The 19,199-nt window shown below is 40.6% G+C and overlaps 1 protein-coding gene across 4 annotated transcripts in view; it reads right to left on the bottom strand.

Moving 5' to 3' along the window:
* Positions 1 to 1,040: 1,040 nt before the first annotated feature.
* The window catches only part of STARD13 (StAR related lipid transfer domain containing 13), a 473,464-nt gene continuing 455,305 nt past the window's right edge, over positions 1,041 to 19,199 (bottom strand). For 3 of the 4 annotated variants that reach the window (XM_073341692.1, XM_073341725.1, XM_073341712.1), the window contains 6 exons: positions 16,009 to 16,216; positions 14,736 to 14,850; positions 13,730 to 13,951; positions 8,253 to 8,470; positions 5,334 to 5,510; positions 1,041 to 3,741 (listed from right to left, as the gene is read on the bottom strand). In XM_073341692.1, coding sequence (XP_073197793.1) covers positions 3,624 to 3,741; positions 5,334 to 5,510; positions 8,253 to 8,470; positions 13,730 to 13,951; positions 14,736 to 14,850; positions 16,009 to 16,216 — 1,058 coding nt within the window. In that variant the 3' untranslated portion in view covers positions 1,041 to 3,623. The remainder of the gene's footprint in view (positions 3,742 to 5,333; positions 5,511 to 8,252; positions 8,471 to 13,729; positions 13,952 to 14,735; positions 14,851 to 16,008; positions 16,217 to 19,199) is intronic. The other variant, XM_073341701.1, reaches the window with a different exon arrangement.

Here is a 19,199-nt window from a genome sequence, read left to right on the forward strand (position 1 = left end):
ACCTCTGTGGGGCTTGGAACTTTGCTTCCTATGAAGCCCTGTCCCTCCAACGCTTTCCTTAGCTCCACTCCTGCCTGCCCTAGGTCTTTGACAGCCCTAGGTGGCAGGAACACATATTAATAAGAGGAGTTCTTTGGTTACTTGCAAGGTTGAGTATTGTATTTTAAAGAACAGATGCAGCCTAAGATTCTTAGGACTGGAGCCGCGGGGGACTTAGCCTCATTGTTGCCTTGCCACATAGTGGAATATGGAGCCCCATGTTTAGCCAATCAGGCTCCTGCTACATTGCAGGGGAGAGTTACGTGCCCAAGAACGGGATTCCCAAAAGCCAGCATGCTGTGCAGAGAGCTGCTACTAGGAAATGTGGAGGTGAGGGGATGAGGCAAAATCCCTGTCCTTTAAAGGGATTGATGCTCCGCCCTCGCTGTGTACCCTACCACTTAGTGAAATCTAGAGCCCTGCAGTAGGCTGGAGGGAAGCGCTTCCCTCTAGGTGGGATTTGCACCCGTCAGCCCTCTGCTGGAGTTACAGGACTGGGTGCTTTCTCACAATAAAATGGTTGGGTCCCCCTTATAACCTTTAGCCCAGCGGTTAGGGCATTGACAGCCAGGGCTCCCACATCCTGGACGAATCTCACCTGTTGAAGCTGTGCAACTTTGTATAAGTAATTAAATATTCATGGTCCCACAGTGAGAGTAAGAATGACACAGTAGCCCAGTGGTTAGGGCACTCATCCGAGAGGTGGGAGATCCAAGTCCCTGCTCTACATCAGGCAGGGTGGGGACTTCAACACTGTGCTCTAACTACTGGGTTAATGGTTATGGGGAGAAGAGGAGGGGGCGGGAAAATCACCATAATTTTGTGTAAGGGCTGAGAAACCTAAGACATTAGACTCACTGGTACTGAAGCCCTCTAGGCATTCCACTAGCAAGGCTCACATCACTGTAGCTCTCATGGTGTGTGAGCACTGGCCGGGAGGGAGCTGCTCCAGGTTTGTTTCCAGTTCCAACATAGAAATAATGAACACACAGAGGTAAAGGAACTCTGAAGCTTTAATGTATGCAAACTTATTCACCTCTGCAATTACTTATCTACGACTGATACCAAAAAATGAGGTAAAAATATGAGGTATTAATATGAGTATAATATTTCAAAATGTGGTTGTCATATTGTATTCCAAATGGCAGCATAACACTTAATACAACATACTGTAGTGTCTGACTGGTAGAAATGTGCCTTAAGGCACATTTTAAAAGAAAATGTATTTAATCAGTATATGGCTAAGAGAAGCTGCAAGTACAGCTGCAAAGCTTCTGTTCCCCCCTAACCAGGAGGGGTCCTCTACCATTTTTGTAATTATAATAGGGGGCTTTTGGCAACTCCTCCAACTGATTATCCCCGGATAAGACAACCTGTCCTGGTTTGCTACATTTCTCTTCCACAAATTATTTGTTTCCAGTGTCTGGATAATTCTGTGTTGATTAATACACAGGCAGTCTTGTATTCACTTCTGTAAGCTCATGTACGATAAGGGCATTGAACTCTCATGCTTCAGGGAATAGGCTGTGCCGGGGGTTCGGAGACAGCAAAAATGTCCCTCTCCATGTAAAATACTGCTCAGGTGGCTATGTGCCTTATGAGGGGGCATGCCTTCTTGAATCTTACAGTAGTGATAACAGCTGACAGCAGGACACTGATCTTGATTCACCAATGATCTAATCCGGGATGGAAAATCCTATGTTCTTGAACCACCATCACTGGAAAATGACAAGTCAGAATGGCAGGATTGGTTACTGTGGCATACAGCTGTCTTATGATATTTGGAGGCATATGAAGGTATCTCGGTACTCATATCTCTCTAATACTTCTTAATAATATAATTGCACATTGCTGACAACAAACACAACACAACAGATGTAATCTAAGCAGATTCAAAGTACTCGCAGAGTCACTGTGTGAAGCCATTACTCCAGCACCACGGAATCATGATATAAATCTCAGTAGCTACTAGTAGGATGATAAATCTCATAGATTAAAACTCACAATAAATGTAGGTAGAATTCATTTAAAGAAGTGAACTAAAACACTGGTTATGAATGACCAAACTGGCTAATGCAGCAATAAATAAAGTCAAGGTGAACAAATATCTGAGTAATGAAGGAGTGCTGTATTAATAGACCTGTGCTTTTTTTTAAACGGAGTCATGTATATAATTACATTTTTGATCTTATGTTAGTTTAAAAAAAAAAACAACAAACAAAAACCCTGTATCATAGCTAACAAACTTTTTTAAAGCATTCTTCCACTTAGTCCCTGAAAATGAAATGGTCCAGTAGATTTTCTCCTGCTCCCATTGTTGTCAACAGAAGCAGAATGGGTGCCACAGCTAAGATCAGTGCAGTGCATACAATGAAAATGTTCGCACTTCCCAAAAAGGCTATTTTCCCAAGAATTAGTTACTCTTTATAGTGAAAATATATGTAAAGGTGTGATATTTAGCTGCACATATGGGTCCATCTCTGGTGGAAACTCTGCTTTGGACTTTGGTTAACAATTAAATATCTTGACAGAAGAAGGAAAGAACAGCTCCCTAAGTACACACTTAGCCAGAAATCTAAAAGAAAGGTTTCAGAGTGGTGGCCCTTAATAACTTGCCAGTTTGACTCCAGATGAACAGTTAAGGTTACCCTCTGCAACGTTCCTTTGAACTGCCCTAGACTTAATAGAGGAAGTCGCTTTACTACTACAAATGGTGAGGTCCTCTAACTGCAAATACTTACTTAGTTGTTTAAGGCAACAGACAAGTTTTCAAGAGCTATCACGGAATAGTCACAAACTTCCTACAGCTTATTGTAAATGGTCTTCAAAATGTGCATACCAGTTACAATGTCCATGTTAGTGTTTTTTGGTGATAGTGAACCGCCGTTCATTATTTTTAAACACACAGTTATCCCCTCTAAACTCCCTACATCTATTTCTATGTACCTTCTTGTAGTTTACACACCCCCACACACAACAAAAACGAGAACAGCCAATCATCCATTTTTCTGTGAGATATCACACAGATTATGTCACATAGCCTTGCGATAATAACAAACACAGCTTATGTAGCTGTGAAACACTGAGAAACAAGCAACAAGAACAGGTCCATATAAGGTCAAAATTGATGCAGATGATTTCTTCTAGAAAGCACTAAATTATATACAAAATAATTACTTTACATATACATATATAGATATATATATAATATACATAGATAAGTATATACATACTGTACATGGTTTATTTACAATTAAAATATGCTTCTTAGAAGCTTTTAAATATCAGAATTTTGCAACACACAAGTAATGGTAATAGTCTAATTTTAAAGTAACAATGATAAAAGCTTTTAAAAAAAGGTTTTTTTCAGTAATTGAAATTAACATACAAGGGATGGGGCAATAGGTGGGTGAAATCTCTGGAATGAGCAGGCCTTCCTGTGAAATCCCTGTTTTGCCACTGTACAGACATCAGGTGAGACTTCTATTACAGAGAATGCTAAAACCTTACTCAAACCTTTGCTTTGGGTCTTTCTGCTGTCTACCATACTCTGCTTTAGGTTCACACATTCCTGGAATATTTCCTCAGATTTTGGTTTCTGGTCCCTCAGCAATGAGAGGTTGAAATGAGTTTCTGATCCTGGCAACTTCTGATGCACACAAATGTCCAAAGCCCTTGTTGTACCACTCTGGGGAATGGCCTCTGAAAGAAAACAAAATTACTGAAAAACTGCTTCATAGGAGTGGGATTCCCATGTGATACCCCAGCCTCACTGAAATCCCACAGTGCTGTTGAAGAACCTGATACGCTTTATCATCATCACTACCATCACCAGTGAACTTTGAAGACTCTTCTGTGCTATATTCAAATTTACATTTCACTCTTATGGTAATGTCAGCTATACAGTGGTATCCGTGGGATGGAAAGATGAGGTTGGCAGGTACTATTTCTCCCCCTCAGCAGTGCTGGCTGTTGTGAACACATCAAATTGGTCCTCTTATTGTTACATTGGCTGCCCATGGATTATCGAATTAAGGTCTCAGGCCTTATCTTCAAGATGCACAATGGCCCAGGGTATCTAAGAGATCTCCTAAAGCTCCATAATGGAGCGTGTCATTGACAGCTTTGCTCCTCTGGGACAATTGAACTCTCCACAATAAGGATAAAGCTTGAATGTATGGTAGACAGAACTTTCTTAGGGACTGGTCCAAGAAATGGAATGAACTCCTCCAGGAATTAAGGACCATCACAAACCTCACCACCTTCCACTCCAAGTGCAACATTTCTTTAACTTTGCCTTATCTAAAAATATATTGTGATATATTAAAAATTATCCAAAACCATAAACATGCCACTGCAAACAATTCATGAGGGAACAAATACATGACAGATGTTAGTCACGTTGCTTAATGTACTATTGAAATGTGCTCAGATACTATGGTGATAAGCCCAGTATAAAAAGCTACGTAGAATACAATTTGTGCTCCATTATTGCCAGACCTGCAGGAAATAAACCCTACATTGAACAATGAACTATGATGGCGCTACCAAAGACTTTTCTTATATGTTAAAAGAGCCTTTCTGCTATAAAATGTGATTCTGCAGAAATGCATACTGGGATTCTCTGTTTGCCTCTCAATTATTTCTACTGTGTTTGGCTTAGAAATTTTTTGTTTTCTTGTAACTGCCATCCCTGCAAATTCAATCTGGTTCTTTCATTTTTATACATCATAACCAATAACAGTTCTCCAGGCCAAGTTAGATCCCCACTTGCTCATGGGCAGCCCCATGATTTTCAGACTAAGTCCCCAGTGCAAACCCACACGACCTTCAGTAGTTTTGCATAAACATAACTGGGTAGAACTTAGTAAACAATGCTGCTAATGAACCACACTAAGAAACAGGATCTGTCTCTCACGGTCTTAGCACTGCAGGTCTAACAGGAGTAAACAGAAGTAAAGCCATATTTTTGTCAGTAATGTGAGAGGCTATGCCCCTGAATAAGTACCAAGAGCAGATCTGTTCAGGAAGAAGGTACCATTTTCAGGAAGAGAACAGCACTTTAGTTCTTATCTTGCTTCACTCATCTTTTAAAAGTAACATTATTTCAGAAAATGCATTAAATCCCTATAAACTACTGACACTGACTGCATACAGGAAATAGTACAGTTCTTGTATTACTACTAGGAACACATAACTGCCTTTTCTTGGCTAACCCTGCTGAACTAAGCTTAGAGATTTTTGGTTTATTGACGGGATGTCACTGATCTGCTCTCGGCAGATATGGTACTTACTTCAGATCAATTCTACAGACGTGCGTCAGTCTGGATTTTCCTGAGCCACAAGGCTCTATTAAATACTGAGAATCCATCACAATTGCTCGTACACCTCCTATCAGAGGAGCTTCTTCATGTTCCACAGAGATGGCCACTAGTGTGCACACTCCCTTTGGCAAATCTGTCCTCCATGTCCTGTCACAAGACATTTAAGAAAGAAAGTAGAGAAAGAACGAAAGCTCTGAGCAGAGCAGAAAGCAAGAGCTAGACTCTGAAAGTCTGGTTGATTCACAGATTCATGGTTTTAAGTAGGGCTGTTAAACGATTAAAAAAAATCACAACGTATCGCAGGATTAAAAATAGTCACGATTAATCGCAGTTTTAATCACACTGTTAATAATAGAATACCCATTTAAATTTATTATAAATATTTTTTGTTTTCCTCATTTTCAAATATATTGATTTTAATTACAACACGGAATACAAAGTGTGCAAGACTCACTTATTATTTTTTATTACAAATATTTGCACTGTAAATAAGATAAACAGAAGAAATATTATTTTTCAATTCACCTCATACAAGTACTGTAGTACAATCTCTTCATTGTGAAAGTGCAACATACAAAAATGTAGATTTTTTTTAACATAACTGCACTCAAAACTAAAACAATGCAAAACTTTAACACCTACAAATTGAAGCATGAAGGGACATACAAATGTTTAGTGTATCTGCATGGAAATACCTTGCAACGCTGGCTACAAAAGTGCCATGCAAATGCCTGTTCTCACTTTCAGGAGACATTGTAAATAAGACACAGGCAACATGATTTCCCCTAAAAGTAAATAAACTTGTTTGTTTTAGTGATTGGCTGAACAAGAAACAGGACTGAGTGGAGTTGTAGGCGCTAAAATTTTACATTGTTTTGGTTTTGAGTGCAGTTCTGTAAAAAAAAATTCTGCACTTCCACAATAAAGAGATCACACTACAGCACTTGTGAGGATCAATTAATGTTGAGCCTTTTGACATCCTCTGATGAAAGGTATTATATAAGTGCAAAGTACTGTCTATCAATATTTTCCTTCTCTAAGGCTCACATTCATTCCAAAACATAAAGTCAGACATATGCGTTCTTCCACATATCCCATTTATCATTTTTAGAAACATTTTGATACCTTTCAATGATAGCCCTGAATTTAGAAAGTGTAAAATGAACATTTTGAAGGCGAGATGGAAGTTAGCAGTCTTGTACAGTGAATAACTCACTTCTCTAGAGGTTAATAATTTCACTGAACTCAGTTGCTGCCAATCAAGGTGCATTAATTAGGACAGGCAATCTGATTGGTTAACATAGCTCCAGCCTCAAATCAAAGGCTGTAAATAACAAGCCTACTGCTTGGTCTCTCCTACCTGTTTTCAGTGCATCATAAACCAGCCAGGATTCCCTTTTTTGATATATATGTTTCAGCCAGTGATATACAACGGTGTTGCTGAGCCATCCTGGCTAGGTTAATGACGAGAATGAAAACTTTTTCTCAAGATTTTGTTTGATTGATGTGACTGCACTGTGGGTGTTTCAGGAACATAAAACACTGTGACGTATGGTGAACTGAAAGGAAAATAATATGACCCAGAATAAAGGCGGTTAAAAACCTCCCCAACTGCTGCTACACAATCTTCTTGGGGCAAGGAGGGAAACCCACAGTGGACCAAATTAATCTCTGGTGTAAATGAAATGAAGTTCATAGAGTTATGCCAGGGAGGAATTTAGCGCAGTCAGTAAATCTTGGGCAGGCAAAGGAAAATGTGTAATGTAAGGTCTAATATTTTCTGATCATAAAGAAATTACAGAAAGTATTTTTAAACTTCTCTTAGGAATTCCAGTAGTTCTTTCCTTTATACCAATAATGTCTGCAAGTTATTCTGTGACAGAATACAAAAGTTAACAATAAAAGGGATATATTGAGATAATTATATTTCATTGGGCTCTTCTATTACCTTCCATCATTTTTCTCCCTAATGCAATTCTGATTTGCTGGATCATTTCCTTTGTCAAAGCTGCATATCACTTCAGTGGAATATCATTCCAATAAGAGAAAGCAGAGGCCCAGAACAATAATGCACACAATCAATCAAAAGGAAACATTCAACAGCTGATGGCTGAGTTAGGGACAGCTCTTCTGTAGCTGAAATCTTTCTACACAGCATTCCAGCTTTTTGCCCTGATGAGTGGGCCAAGAACCAACCATTAAGGTTTCAAAGGGCGGGTGCATTTAAGAGGGTTTTCTGTTTATCGGTTGTGTATGAGCAGAGTTAAGGCTGTTTTTGGAATGTCCAATTTACACACACACATTTATTTGAGATGCTGCATGAACAGGGAGGATATATGAATATGGATCTACCTTCCATTCGTAGTTCATTTCCATACTTTTAAATATTTAGCTTTTTTTTAAAAAATGGTAGCATTTCTTGGTCTACAAATGTTCCAACTTTAAATGTTATCTCGTAACCTTGACTTAAAGGTATTAGTATTTTTTCTACTAAACAGCTGGCTCATCAAACTCAAAGAAAATGAGATATTCACGATTCTCCAAACAGCATGGCAAAAGCAGGAGAAAAAACAATTGGGTTTTATCTGCATTATTTTGAGAGCAGCTATTTTCAGGCACCTGGCCTAAGGAATGAACAATATTTATGTTCTGATACATGGGTTCTGCAAGACTGTTGCTCAAATGTCATTGAGAAAAAGATCAGTATGCTCTAAGCACATAGTTTTAAATGCACTTTGAGAAATAAAATATTACAGTCTGTATGTAGATGACATAGTATACTTAGTGTATAAATGTTAAGGAGAAAGCTATATAAGACCAGATCTTTCTAATGACAGAAGCTCCTTGTGGAGAAGTCAGAGGCTAGAAGGTTGCCTTTAGAAAGTTTACCTTAGAACTACAAAGTCTCTGCCAGGATGGGGTGCCATGCTGTTCAATACATACTGGTAGATTTCTGTTTGCTTATCCAGAGTTTCTACGACCTTCCATTGCAAGAAGTCCTCATCCCAAAGGTGACGTTCTCTTACAACTCGATTCAGTACAACTGATGGAGGCGCTTCAACTTCCACTGAAGCTTTCCAAAGCCTGAGTGGGTTGCCATCCCCAACCTTCAGTAAACAATAAAGAAAAAATGGAAATGCTGGATCTGTGAATATGTTCTCGGTATGGACTGCTTAAAGAATTTCCGGTGAGGACTCAGAGCTCAAGTTTAAGATGAAGTTTCACAGCATTTACATTTACAGGCGTGTTCAATGTTATTTGTGTATATAGAAATCTACATGTGCTAACACTTAACAGAAAAATGAGACAGTAGGTTAAACTCTGTTCTCGCAACAACGTAAATCTGGATGAACTCCTCCAATGGCACTGGCATTACTCTCTTTATACTGGTGGGACTGAGATGCCAATTCGGCCCAAAGTTCCTACCTCAAAGATATTACGTGGAACGTGGGATTTTTCCTGAAGAGGTCATAGAATGTTTGAAAAATAGCTGGTAAGAGGGGCTGAAGAAAGGGTAGGTGATATACAATATGATTAGAATAAGACTGATTTCTTGGCCCAGTACCCGAAACTCTGATTGCCCTGAAAGAGTCCCATGTTCAATCTGAAACACTTGGGCAATCTGAGGTGATGCTGTGCACAGAGGATTAGCCCTTTTGGCTAAACTGTGGAGTTGCATTAATAAGAATTTTCAAGAGTAATTGACATGGTGACTCATTCTTGTGTCTGGATGGATAAAGGTTGTTCTTTCTGGGGCCCCAAAAGTAGTAAAATAGCTTTTATAGCAAAAAATCTGCTCTTAGCCCTCGGGTTCTGTTATTTGATACAGCTCTGTAGTGCGGAGAAAACCACAGAGAGCCCAAGATCATAGAAAGGTTGGGCTGGAAGTGACAGCCCCAGTGCTGTGGCAGGATCAAATAAACCTAGACCATCCCTGACCAGTGTTTATCCAACCTGTTTCAAAAACCTCCAATGATGCGGATTCCACAATTTCCCTTGGAAGCCTACTCCAAAGCTTAACTACTCTCATATTTAGAAAGGTTTTCCTAATATCTATCCTAAATCTCTCTTGCTGCAGATTAAGCCCATTACTTCTTTTTCTACCTTCAGTGGAGATGGAGAACAATTGATCACAGTACTTTTTATAAAAAGAACAGGAGTACTTGTGGCACCTTAGAGACTAACAAATTTATTAGAGCATAATCTTTGTGGGCTACAGCCCAGTTCATTGGATGCATAGAATGGAACATATAGTAAGAAGTTATATATATATACATATATATATATACACACACACACAGAGACAGAGAAGGTGGAAGTTGCCATACAAACTGTAAGAGGCTAATTAATTAAGATGAGCTATTATCAGCAGGAGAAAAAAAGTTTTGTAGTGATAATCAAGATGGCCCATTTAGACAGTTGACAAGAAGGTGTGAGGATACTTAACATAGGGAAATAGATTCACATATGAATGTATATATATATATATCTTCTTACTATATGTTCCATTCTATGCATCTGATGAAGTGGGCTGTAGCTCACGAAAGCTCATGCTCTAATAAATTTGTTAGTCTCTAAGGTGCCAGAAGTTCTCCTGTTCTTTTTGCGGATACAGACTCACACGGCTGTACTCTGAAATCTGTCCTTTTTATAACAGCCCTTTAACAGCTCCCCCCTCCCAGTCTTCTTTTCTCACAGCTAAACATGCACTCTTTTAACTTTTCCTAATAGGTCAGGTTTTGTCAACTATTTATCATTTTGGTTGCTCTCCTCAGGATTCTCTCCAATTTGTTGACATGCTTCCTAAAGTGTGGCACCCCGTATCAGACACAGTGCTTCAGATGAGACCTCACCAGGGCCAAGTAGAGTGGGACAATTACCTTCCATGTCTTACATACAACACTCATTTTAATATAGCCAAGAATGATATTAACCTTTTTTACAGCTGCATCACATTGTTGATTCATATTCAATTTGTGATCTACTATAACCCCAGGTCCTTTTCAGCAGTACTACCACCTACTCAGTCATTCCCCATTTTGTAGTTGAGCATTTGTCTTTACTGAATTTCATTTTGTTGAATTCAGACCAATTCTCCTATTTGTCAAGGTAATCTTGAATTCTAATTCTGTCCTCCAAAAGTTCTTGCAACCCCTCCCAGCTTGGTGTCAGATTTTAAAAGCATACTCTCCACTCCGCCATCCAAGTCATTAATGAAAATATTGAATAGTACTAGACCTAGGACTGACTCTCTGCAGGACCCCACTAGATACGCCCTCCCAGTCTGACAGCAAACCATTGTTAACTACTCTTTGAGTACAGTCTTTCAACCCGTTGTGCACCCACCTTATAGTAATTTCAGCTAGACCGTATTTCCCTAGTTTGCTTATAAGAACATCATGTGGGACTGTATCAAAAGCCTCACTAAAATCAAAGATATACCATGTCATGCTTCCCCCCAATCCACTAAGCCGGTAACCCTGCAAAAGAAGGAAATTAAGTTGGTTTGGTATGATTTGTTCTTGACAAATCCATGCTGGCTATTCCTGACAACCCTATTTTCCTTAGGATGCTTACAAATTGATTGTTAGGCTGACTGGTCTATAATTCTCTAGGTCCTCTTTGTTCCCTCTTTTAGAAACAGGTACTATGTTTAACCTTCTCAAGTCTTCTTGGACTTTACCCAGGAGTTCTCAAAGATAATTGCTAATAAGAACATAAGAATGGCCATACTGGGTCAGACTAAAGGTCCATCAAGCCCAGTATCCTGTCCTCTGACAGTGGCCAATGGCAGGTGTCCCAAAGGGAATGAACAGACAGATTATCATCAAGTGATCCATCCCCTGTCACCCAATCCCAGCTTCTGGCAAACAGAGGCTAGGGACACCATTTCTGCCCATCCTGGCTAGTAGCCATTGATGGAACTATCTTCCATGAATCTATCTAGCTCCCTTTTGAACCCCATTATAGTATTGGCCTTCACAACACCTTCTGGCAAAGGAGTTTCAGACGTTGGCAGTGCGTTACATGAACAAATACTTTCTCGTGTTTGTTTTAAACCTGCTACTTACTAATTTCATTTGGTGGCCCCTTGTTCTAGTATTATGAGAAGGAGTAAATAACACTTCCTTATTTACTTTCTCTATACAACTCATGATTTTATAGACCTTTATCATATCCCCCCTTAGTCGCCTCTTTTCCAAGCTGAAAAGTCCCAGTTTTATTAATCTTATTAATCCCCCATATTTGGGGATATGGGATAGCACAGTGGTTTGAGCATTGACCTGCTAAACCCAGGGTTGTGAGTTCAATCTTTGAGGGGGGTCACTTAGGGATTGGGGGCAAAAATTGGGGATTGGTTCCGCTTTATCTTTTTTGATTTAGTTGGGGATTGGTCCTGCTTGAGCAGGGGGTTGGACTAGATGACCTCCCGAGGTCCCTTTCAACCCTGATATTCTATGATTCTATGATTCTCCTTATATGGAAGCCGTTCTATACCCCTAATCATTTTTGTTGCCATTTTCTGAACCTTTCCCAATATATCTTTTGTGAGATTGGGCGACCACATCTGCATGCAGTATTCAAGATGTGGGTGTACCAGGGATTTATAAAGGGACAATATGATATTTTCTATCTTATTATCTATCCCTTTCTTGATGATTCCCAACATTCTGTTCACTTTTTTGACTGCTGCGGCACACTGAGTGGATGATTTCAGAAAACTAGCCACAATGACTCCAAAATCTCTTCCTTGAGTGGTAACAGCTAATTTAGACCCCATCATTGTATATGTATAGTTAGGATTATGTTTTCCAATATGCATTAAATTTCATCTGCCATTTTGTTGCCCAGTCCCCCAGTTTTGTGAGATCCTTTTGTAGCTCTTCGCAGTCTGCCTGGGACTTAACGATCTTCAGTAGTTTTGTATCATCTGCAAATTTTGCCACCTCACTGTTTACCCCTTTTTCCAGATCGTTTATGAATATGTTAAATAGGACTGGGCCCAGTACAGATCCCTGGGGGACACCACTATTTACCTCTCTCCAATCGGAAAACTGACGATTTATTCGTACCCTTTGTTTCCTATCTTTTAACCAGTTACCAATCCATGAGAGAACCTTCCCTCTTATCCCATGACTGCTAATTTTGCTTAAGAGCCTTTAGTTAGGGACCTTGTCAAAGGCTTTCTGAAAATCTAAATACACTATATCCACTGGATCTCCTTTGTCCGAATGCTTGTTGACCCCCTCAAAGAATTCTAGTAGATTGGTGAGGCATCATTTCCCTTTACAAAAACCATGTTGACTACTTCCCAACAAATTATGTTCATCTATGTGTCTGACAATTTTGTTCTTTATGATAGTTTCAACCAATTTGCCCGGTACTGAAGTGAGGCTTACTGGCCTGTAGTTGCCAGGGTCACCTCTGGAGCCCTTTTTAAAAATTGGCGTCACATTAGCTATCCTCCAGTCATTTGGTACAGAAGCTGATTTAAATGATAGGTTACAGATAACAGTTAGTAGTCCTGCAATTTCACATTTGAGTTCCTTCAGAACTCTTGGGTGAATTCCTTCTTGATTCCAAGATTGCTTCAGCTCATTTCTGAAGTGTCCTATAATGAATTTCATCCAGCCCTACCAACTTGAATATGTCTATCTTATCTATATATTCTTTAACCTGTTTTTCCCTATTTTGGCTTGCATTCCTTCCCCTTTGTTAATATTAACTTCCCCTTGTTGTAATGGGGAAAGCCTCCATCTGAATAGAGTGGTGATAAAATTATCCTAAAATCATAGATATAACATTTTCACAACAACTGTGCAGGACTACCCTGGTAGAACAGGCAGGAAGCTATACTGTATCTACATTAACAAAGTATTCCACCCCCCACCTTCCAAATCTCATCAAGCTTTAGCAAACCTCTCTACTGTGTTCCAGTAACCTGTTTGCAGGAGGAGAAGGAGAAGGCCAGGAATGTTACCCATCCCCTTCTCAAAAAACTCACTCAAGTAATACAATCTATTTTTCCCTCTTTTCTTCTCTCTATCTTTTCATGGTTTGCTTTATCACTTCCTCTGCCTGTTGGTTTGAGACCTTACTATGGCTTCTGTGTGCCCACTTCCAGGAATATCATACAAAGATCACTGCCATGTTACATTTCTATTAACTATTTATTTATATAGTAAGTTTTAACAGGATTTTTCCCCCCTAAAGAATTTTACCTGCCTGTAGAAGATTTAAAAAATAGTAAAGGCATTTATTCAGCCATGTAATGAACCAGTGGGTCCTATGGGTAGAAATGGGTAGATTAGATTTTTTTTTTAATTTGTTTTGTTTTTTACTTCTTCCACATCTCTTGAAATTACCTTTTTGTAGGCGAGTTCTGTGTTCTCTATGCTAGAACAGGTGACCCATCCTTTGAATTTCTCTTTTGCTTCTTTCTGAAGGTTCTGCATCAGACTTTCAAGGTACATTTGGTAATTTCCTCCTTCTTCATCCATTTGCTTTCCTAGTTCCTCCACTGTTGGACAATGCACTTCAGCCTCCACATAGGAATTCCGAGATTGGGTTGCCATCTCATGGGGAACCTGTTCCAAAGAAAGCAGGTAAAACTTAGAGGTAGAGGCTTGTTTTGAGAACTGCCCTTTAAGAGAAGCAATCTCTAGCACAATGTATTATCCTGCACACAAGCACAATGAATCTATGAAAGCAGACACCCACTGCTATCTGTGCCTACTGTTAATCATGAGACATCAAGATATGAAAATGAAATAGCCAATGTGTCTGTGTACCACAGCTCTCTACTGGATGGTCTACTCTCTCCATTGTATGTCAAAAGCCCTTTAGTGCTAATGACGATTCTCCTTTAGCTCAAGACGACTAGTGAGGACTTTTGGAGCAGGAGGGTACAAGTTTTATCTCCGAAACGGCAAGCACCAGCGCACGTAGTTCAGTAATCACTGTGTAGTCCTAGGCAACCGCAGCTTTGTTACACTACATACAGAACAAAGTATGTAAGCTCCCTTTTGGGTTTTTTTAAAAGTAAGATACTAAGAGCATATAACTAATTCAATGTTAAAACAACAAATTCTGATATACAGTAAAATTTGTTAACCCAGAATTTTGGGCTGCAAACTCCCCAAGGATAATAAACCAATGGTGCTAATACCTGCATCTCTGAAAAGGTAGAAGGAGACAGTCATAAAGAAATGAGAAATAAACTTCAGCTGCAACAAGCTTATAAATAAGTTAGGAACCATCGCCCTCTAAGCTAAAATGAGAGCAGAAATGTAAGTCTAAACTGTAAATATTTCAAAGGCTGCTCTATTATGTACTGTGGTCTCCATGAATAATGCTGAGTCTTCCACTCACCTCAAAAAGTTTGTTGCATTCTATTATCATGTGGGCAAGTCCCTGAGTAGCTGCCAGGTTTTCACTGAGGTCCTTCTGATCTGGCTTTCCTGTTGCATATTTTTTCTGTATTACTCTGTAATTGAATTCAGTGTCTCAGGTACCATCTTTTTAATATGGAAGTAAACATAATGGCACAATGTTCTCCTGGTCACAGAGAAAATCCTTTTACATTTACATTTCTCAGAGATCATTCAGACCATACAAAACCTTTTTTTGATTCCAAAGGAGAAAAGTGTTTACCTAAAAAGTGTTTAACTCAAGCCAAAGTTAAAAGCAGGAATGGTTAAAGATGCTGTATATTGCATATGATACATTGTTCAACAGACCCTCAACAAATACGCCCAGTATTCTACCCTGTCATCATTTAAAATGCTTGGCAAGGGACTGGCTACAAGGAGACTTTTCCAGACCCATATACCTGAACAGATTCAAAATATGGTCATAGTAATATCTTTGGCAGGGATGGGAAGGGAATGCAGAGGGGACATTTAGATGGGCCACCAATGTTTGGATGGCTCTAAACCCTGTTTAATCTATATTCACCATGTTATGAACCACAGGAACATGGCCTGAAATGAGCTCCATTTTCCAGTTAGCAGAATGCTACTCAAGTATACACAAAGCGAGTCATTGGCAGAGCTGGGATTAGAACACAAGCATTCCATGCTTATCTCTCCTTTCCATGATGCCTCTTTTAATAATGATTTGGGTGAAGTTTAGGGTTGCACAGGATTTAAGCCACAACACACCCATTGACTTTGACAGGAATTGTGTGCCTACAACCTTGTACCATGCACTGAAAATGTGCTTGTTAAAAGCCCTGCCCTATCTTCTGTGGGCCTATCTTCTGCACACTGAAGTCAATGGCAAAAGTCCAATTGATTCCAATGGCAACAGAATCAGGCTTGGTGCCTTCAAAAGCCAAAACTACCCCTACAAAACATACTCACGCCCACTGAATTTACAGATGAAAATGGGCATTTACTTGTGCAAGAATTAAATGACTTTCTCTAATATGTAAATGCCCCTTTGGCTCTGTAATGCCTTCTTAAAGAATGCATGCCCAGATCTTGAGGTGCAATATTCAACAGTCACCTTTGAAAATTTGACCCCAAATGTTGGTCTAAACATCAAAAGCATCATTTTGTTTCATGCTAACAAAATATTATTTAAGTTTTAAACTCCAGCCCTTTCTGTAAAAGATAAGGGGACAGCCAAGACAGTTACTTACCTTGGTGAGCTTTCCTTCTTTAATATATTAAGGTGGAAAAGGGAAGGGGCCAGACACACAGCAACATTCATCGGAGTCATTTGATTCTCTTCTACAGAGGAAACGTCACTCAGGAAACACAACAGAGTCTGCAAAACCTCCCTGTTTTCGTCTGACATCAACATGATGGCTGCCTGCACAGCCAGAAGTCTCTGCTCTTTGGGAACATCTGAGGAAAATCAAGTGTCATTCAATGGGATTAATCATAACATCTTGTAAAGACACTGGAACATGATAAAGTGAACACAGGAACTTGGACTGTGGGGACTACTTTTTTTGGAGGGGGAAAACACCTTTCAAATGTCAGACTATGAAAACCTGAGCTTTTCTTTCTTACATATTCTGAGCTTGCTCGATCCTACTTTTCCATGTTTTGGAAAGTGAATACCTATCTGTACTAAAGAGGACTGAGTCCAAACTTTTAAGCTCTATTATATTTTTTATCTTTCCATAGTGCATAGCCTGTCTGGCCTATTTTACTACCCTTCTCTGTCCCTGAGGAGATGGTTCTCTAAGAAGGAGATCATACTTCATTTAGAGTTTATGATGTGAGAACAGTACTTCGTGCCATAGCATTAAATGCTATTTTCTATGATTTTTCTGCCCTTGGGAGAGCAGTTCAAAAAGCATTAGGAACGCTTGGGAAAATGCTTGCACTTATGTCCTGAACCTAGGAAGAGTTTAATGAAAGTAGTAATGGATATGCTTTTATAGCATCTTGGACAGAATCATTTCTAAAGCTTCCATAAGTTTCCTCAGGTTGGAACTCCTCTGGGTGTTTAATACATTATATATAACCCTATGAAAGAAGAGCAAAGCCTGAGTTACCATTGATGCAACAGTGAGCTATTAAGTTCTGTCTCTTAGCTCACGCAAACACTTTATTCGAACAGGTTTCAGACAAAAAATGGCAAATTGATATAGTACAACCCTGACTTTCTAGAGGTGGCAAGGGACACAGGAAACCTTCAGAAAACTCAGAGGAATCTTTGGTAAGTCTGTGCAATGTGTCATCCCTCCCTCCTGGATTCTGGCACATAATGAAGAACACAATACAACCCTGAGGGACTTCACTTCAGTTAACTGGGAGTTTTGGTTAAGCAGAGTAACATAAACCACTGCTATGCCAAGTATAGGGTAACTGAGCACAATCTGAACTGTGATATGCTCATCCCCCTGCAATCACAGAAATCAACCATTCTGGATATATCAACTCAGCTCCTCAAGTGTCCCAGCTCCTCAAGTTCTTGCCAGTATGTCATGGGGAGAAGAATCCTTCCCATCCCCAATTTTGGTGATTAAGTAAACTACATGCATATAAACACAAATTCCCAAAGTTAAGTATCTATCTAACCCAGGGGTGGGCAAACTTTTTGGCCTGAGGGCCACATCTGGGTATGGAAATTGTATGGCGGGTCATGAATGTTCATGAAATTGGGGGTTGGGGTGCAGGTGGGGGTGGGGGTGAGGGCTCTGGCTGGAGGTGCGAGCTCTGGGGTGGGGCCAGAAACGAGGAGTTCAGGGTGTTGGAGGGGGCTCCGGGCTGGGAGTTGGGATGTGGAAAGGATGAGGGCTCTGACTGGAGGTGTGGGCTCGGGTGGGGCCAGGGATGAGGGGTTTGGGGTGGAGCAAAGGGGTTTGGAGTATGAGAAGGGGCTCTGGATTGAGGCAGGGGTATGGGCTCTGGGGTGCAGGAGGGGCCTCCAGGCTGGGGCAGGGGGTTGGGTGCGGGGGAGGGGGCTCCAGGCTGGGGGGTTTGGAGTATGCGGGGAGTGCAAGGGGCGGTGGTGAGGGCTCCAGCTGGGGGTGCAGACTCTGGGCTTGGGATGAGGGGTTTGGGGTGCAGGAGGGTTCTCCGGGCTGGGATTGAGGGGTTTGGAGGGCGGGAGGAGGATCAGGGCTGGGGCAGAGGGTTGGGGTCCAGGAGGGGGTCAGGGAGCGCAAGCTCCAGACAGCACTTACCTCAAGCAGCTCCTGGCGGCAGCAGCATGTCTCCCCTCTGGCTCCTACGTGGAGGTGTGGCCAGGTGGCTCTGCCCGCTGCCCCGTCTGCAGATGCCACCCCTGCAGCTCCCATTGGCCAGGGTTCCCAGCCAATGGGAGTTACGGAGCCAGCGCTTGGGGTGGGGGCAGCGCGCAGAGCCCCCTGGCTGCCCCTATGCATAGGTGCTGGAGAAGGACATGCCGATGCTTCCGGGAGCTGCGCAGAGCTACAGCACATGCAGAGTGGGGCAAGCCCTGAACCCCGCTCCCCAATGGGAGCACGAGAGCCAGATTAAAAGGCCTGATGGGCCAGACACGGCCCGTGGGCCATAGTTTGCCCACCCCTGATCTAACCCCACACTTTATGAGCTACCGCAGGTACTCAAGTAACTGTTCATTTTTATTTATTTTTTTGATCCAGAAAGGTTGGTTCGTCCAGTCCTAACTGAAGCAGAGAAATATAAATGTTGTTGAATGTATGGAGGAAAAAATCCTGTTTTTAATCTAAACTTTGTTTCTCAATATGTAGGAAAGCCCACCTGTTTCCTTGTTACTGCTTTGTTTTAAACAAATCCATATGGAAGTCCTTGTGAGCTCCTTAAAGTTACTCACACAGTGCAAAGAAATCCTTCCTAGAGCCATTTCTTCTTCTCCCAGCAGTACAGGCTTAAGCTCTTTAGCCTTACTATGCCCTGGAATTAATTTATTCCCTATATATACTGTACATGGAGGCTTTACTATCATTTTCTCAAATGACATTTTATAACCACAAGAATATGGTAAAAGGCTGATCCATAAAGTGGAATATCACAACTTCCTTCTTTAAATCTTTTCTCTATGTGCTGTACTAGAGTATTATGGGACCAGCTTTAGTTATAAATAAAATACATCTGACTTCCCAAAAACAGAAGCTCCTACAAGGCCTAGCAACATCCTAAAAGGAGATTTTTTTTTATTGGTTTTGTAGTTTTATATGAGTTTCCACACTCATATGTGCTTTTTAGAGACGTGGGCATTCAGATGTGACAGTTGACTGGCCTTCCCTCCTGTGTTAACACACGAGCATTCCCAGTTTTCATCAAACCATGGCTATAACACATACTTTTATTAAAAGGTCACTGTGAGAACATAAAATATGGCCCTGGAATTAGATATATCCTCTACTTAGCC

The sequence above is a fragment of the Lepidochelys kempii genome, chromosome 1, assembly GCF_965140265.1.
Source record: "Lepidochelys kempii isolate rLepKem1 chromosome 1, rLepKem1.hap2, whole genome shotgun sequence".
Taxonomy (NCBI): Eukaryota; Metazoa; Chordata; order Testudines; family Cheloniidae; genus Lepidochelys; species Lepidochelys kempii.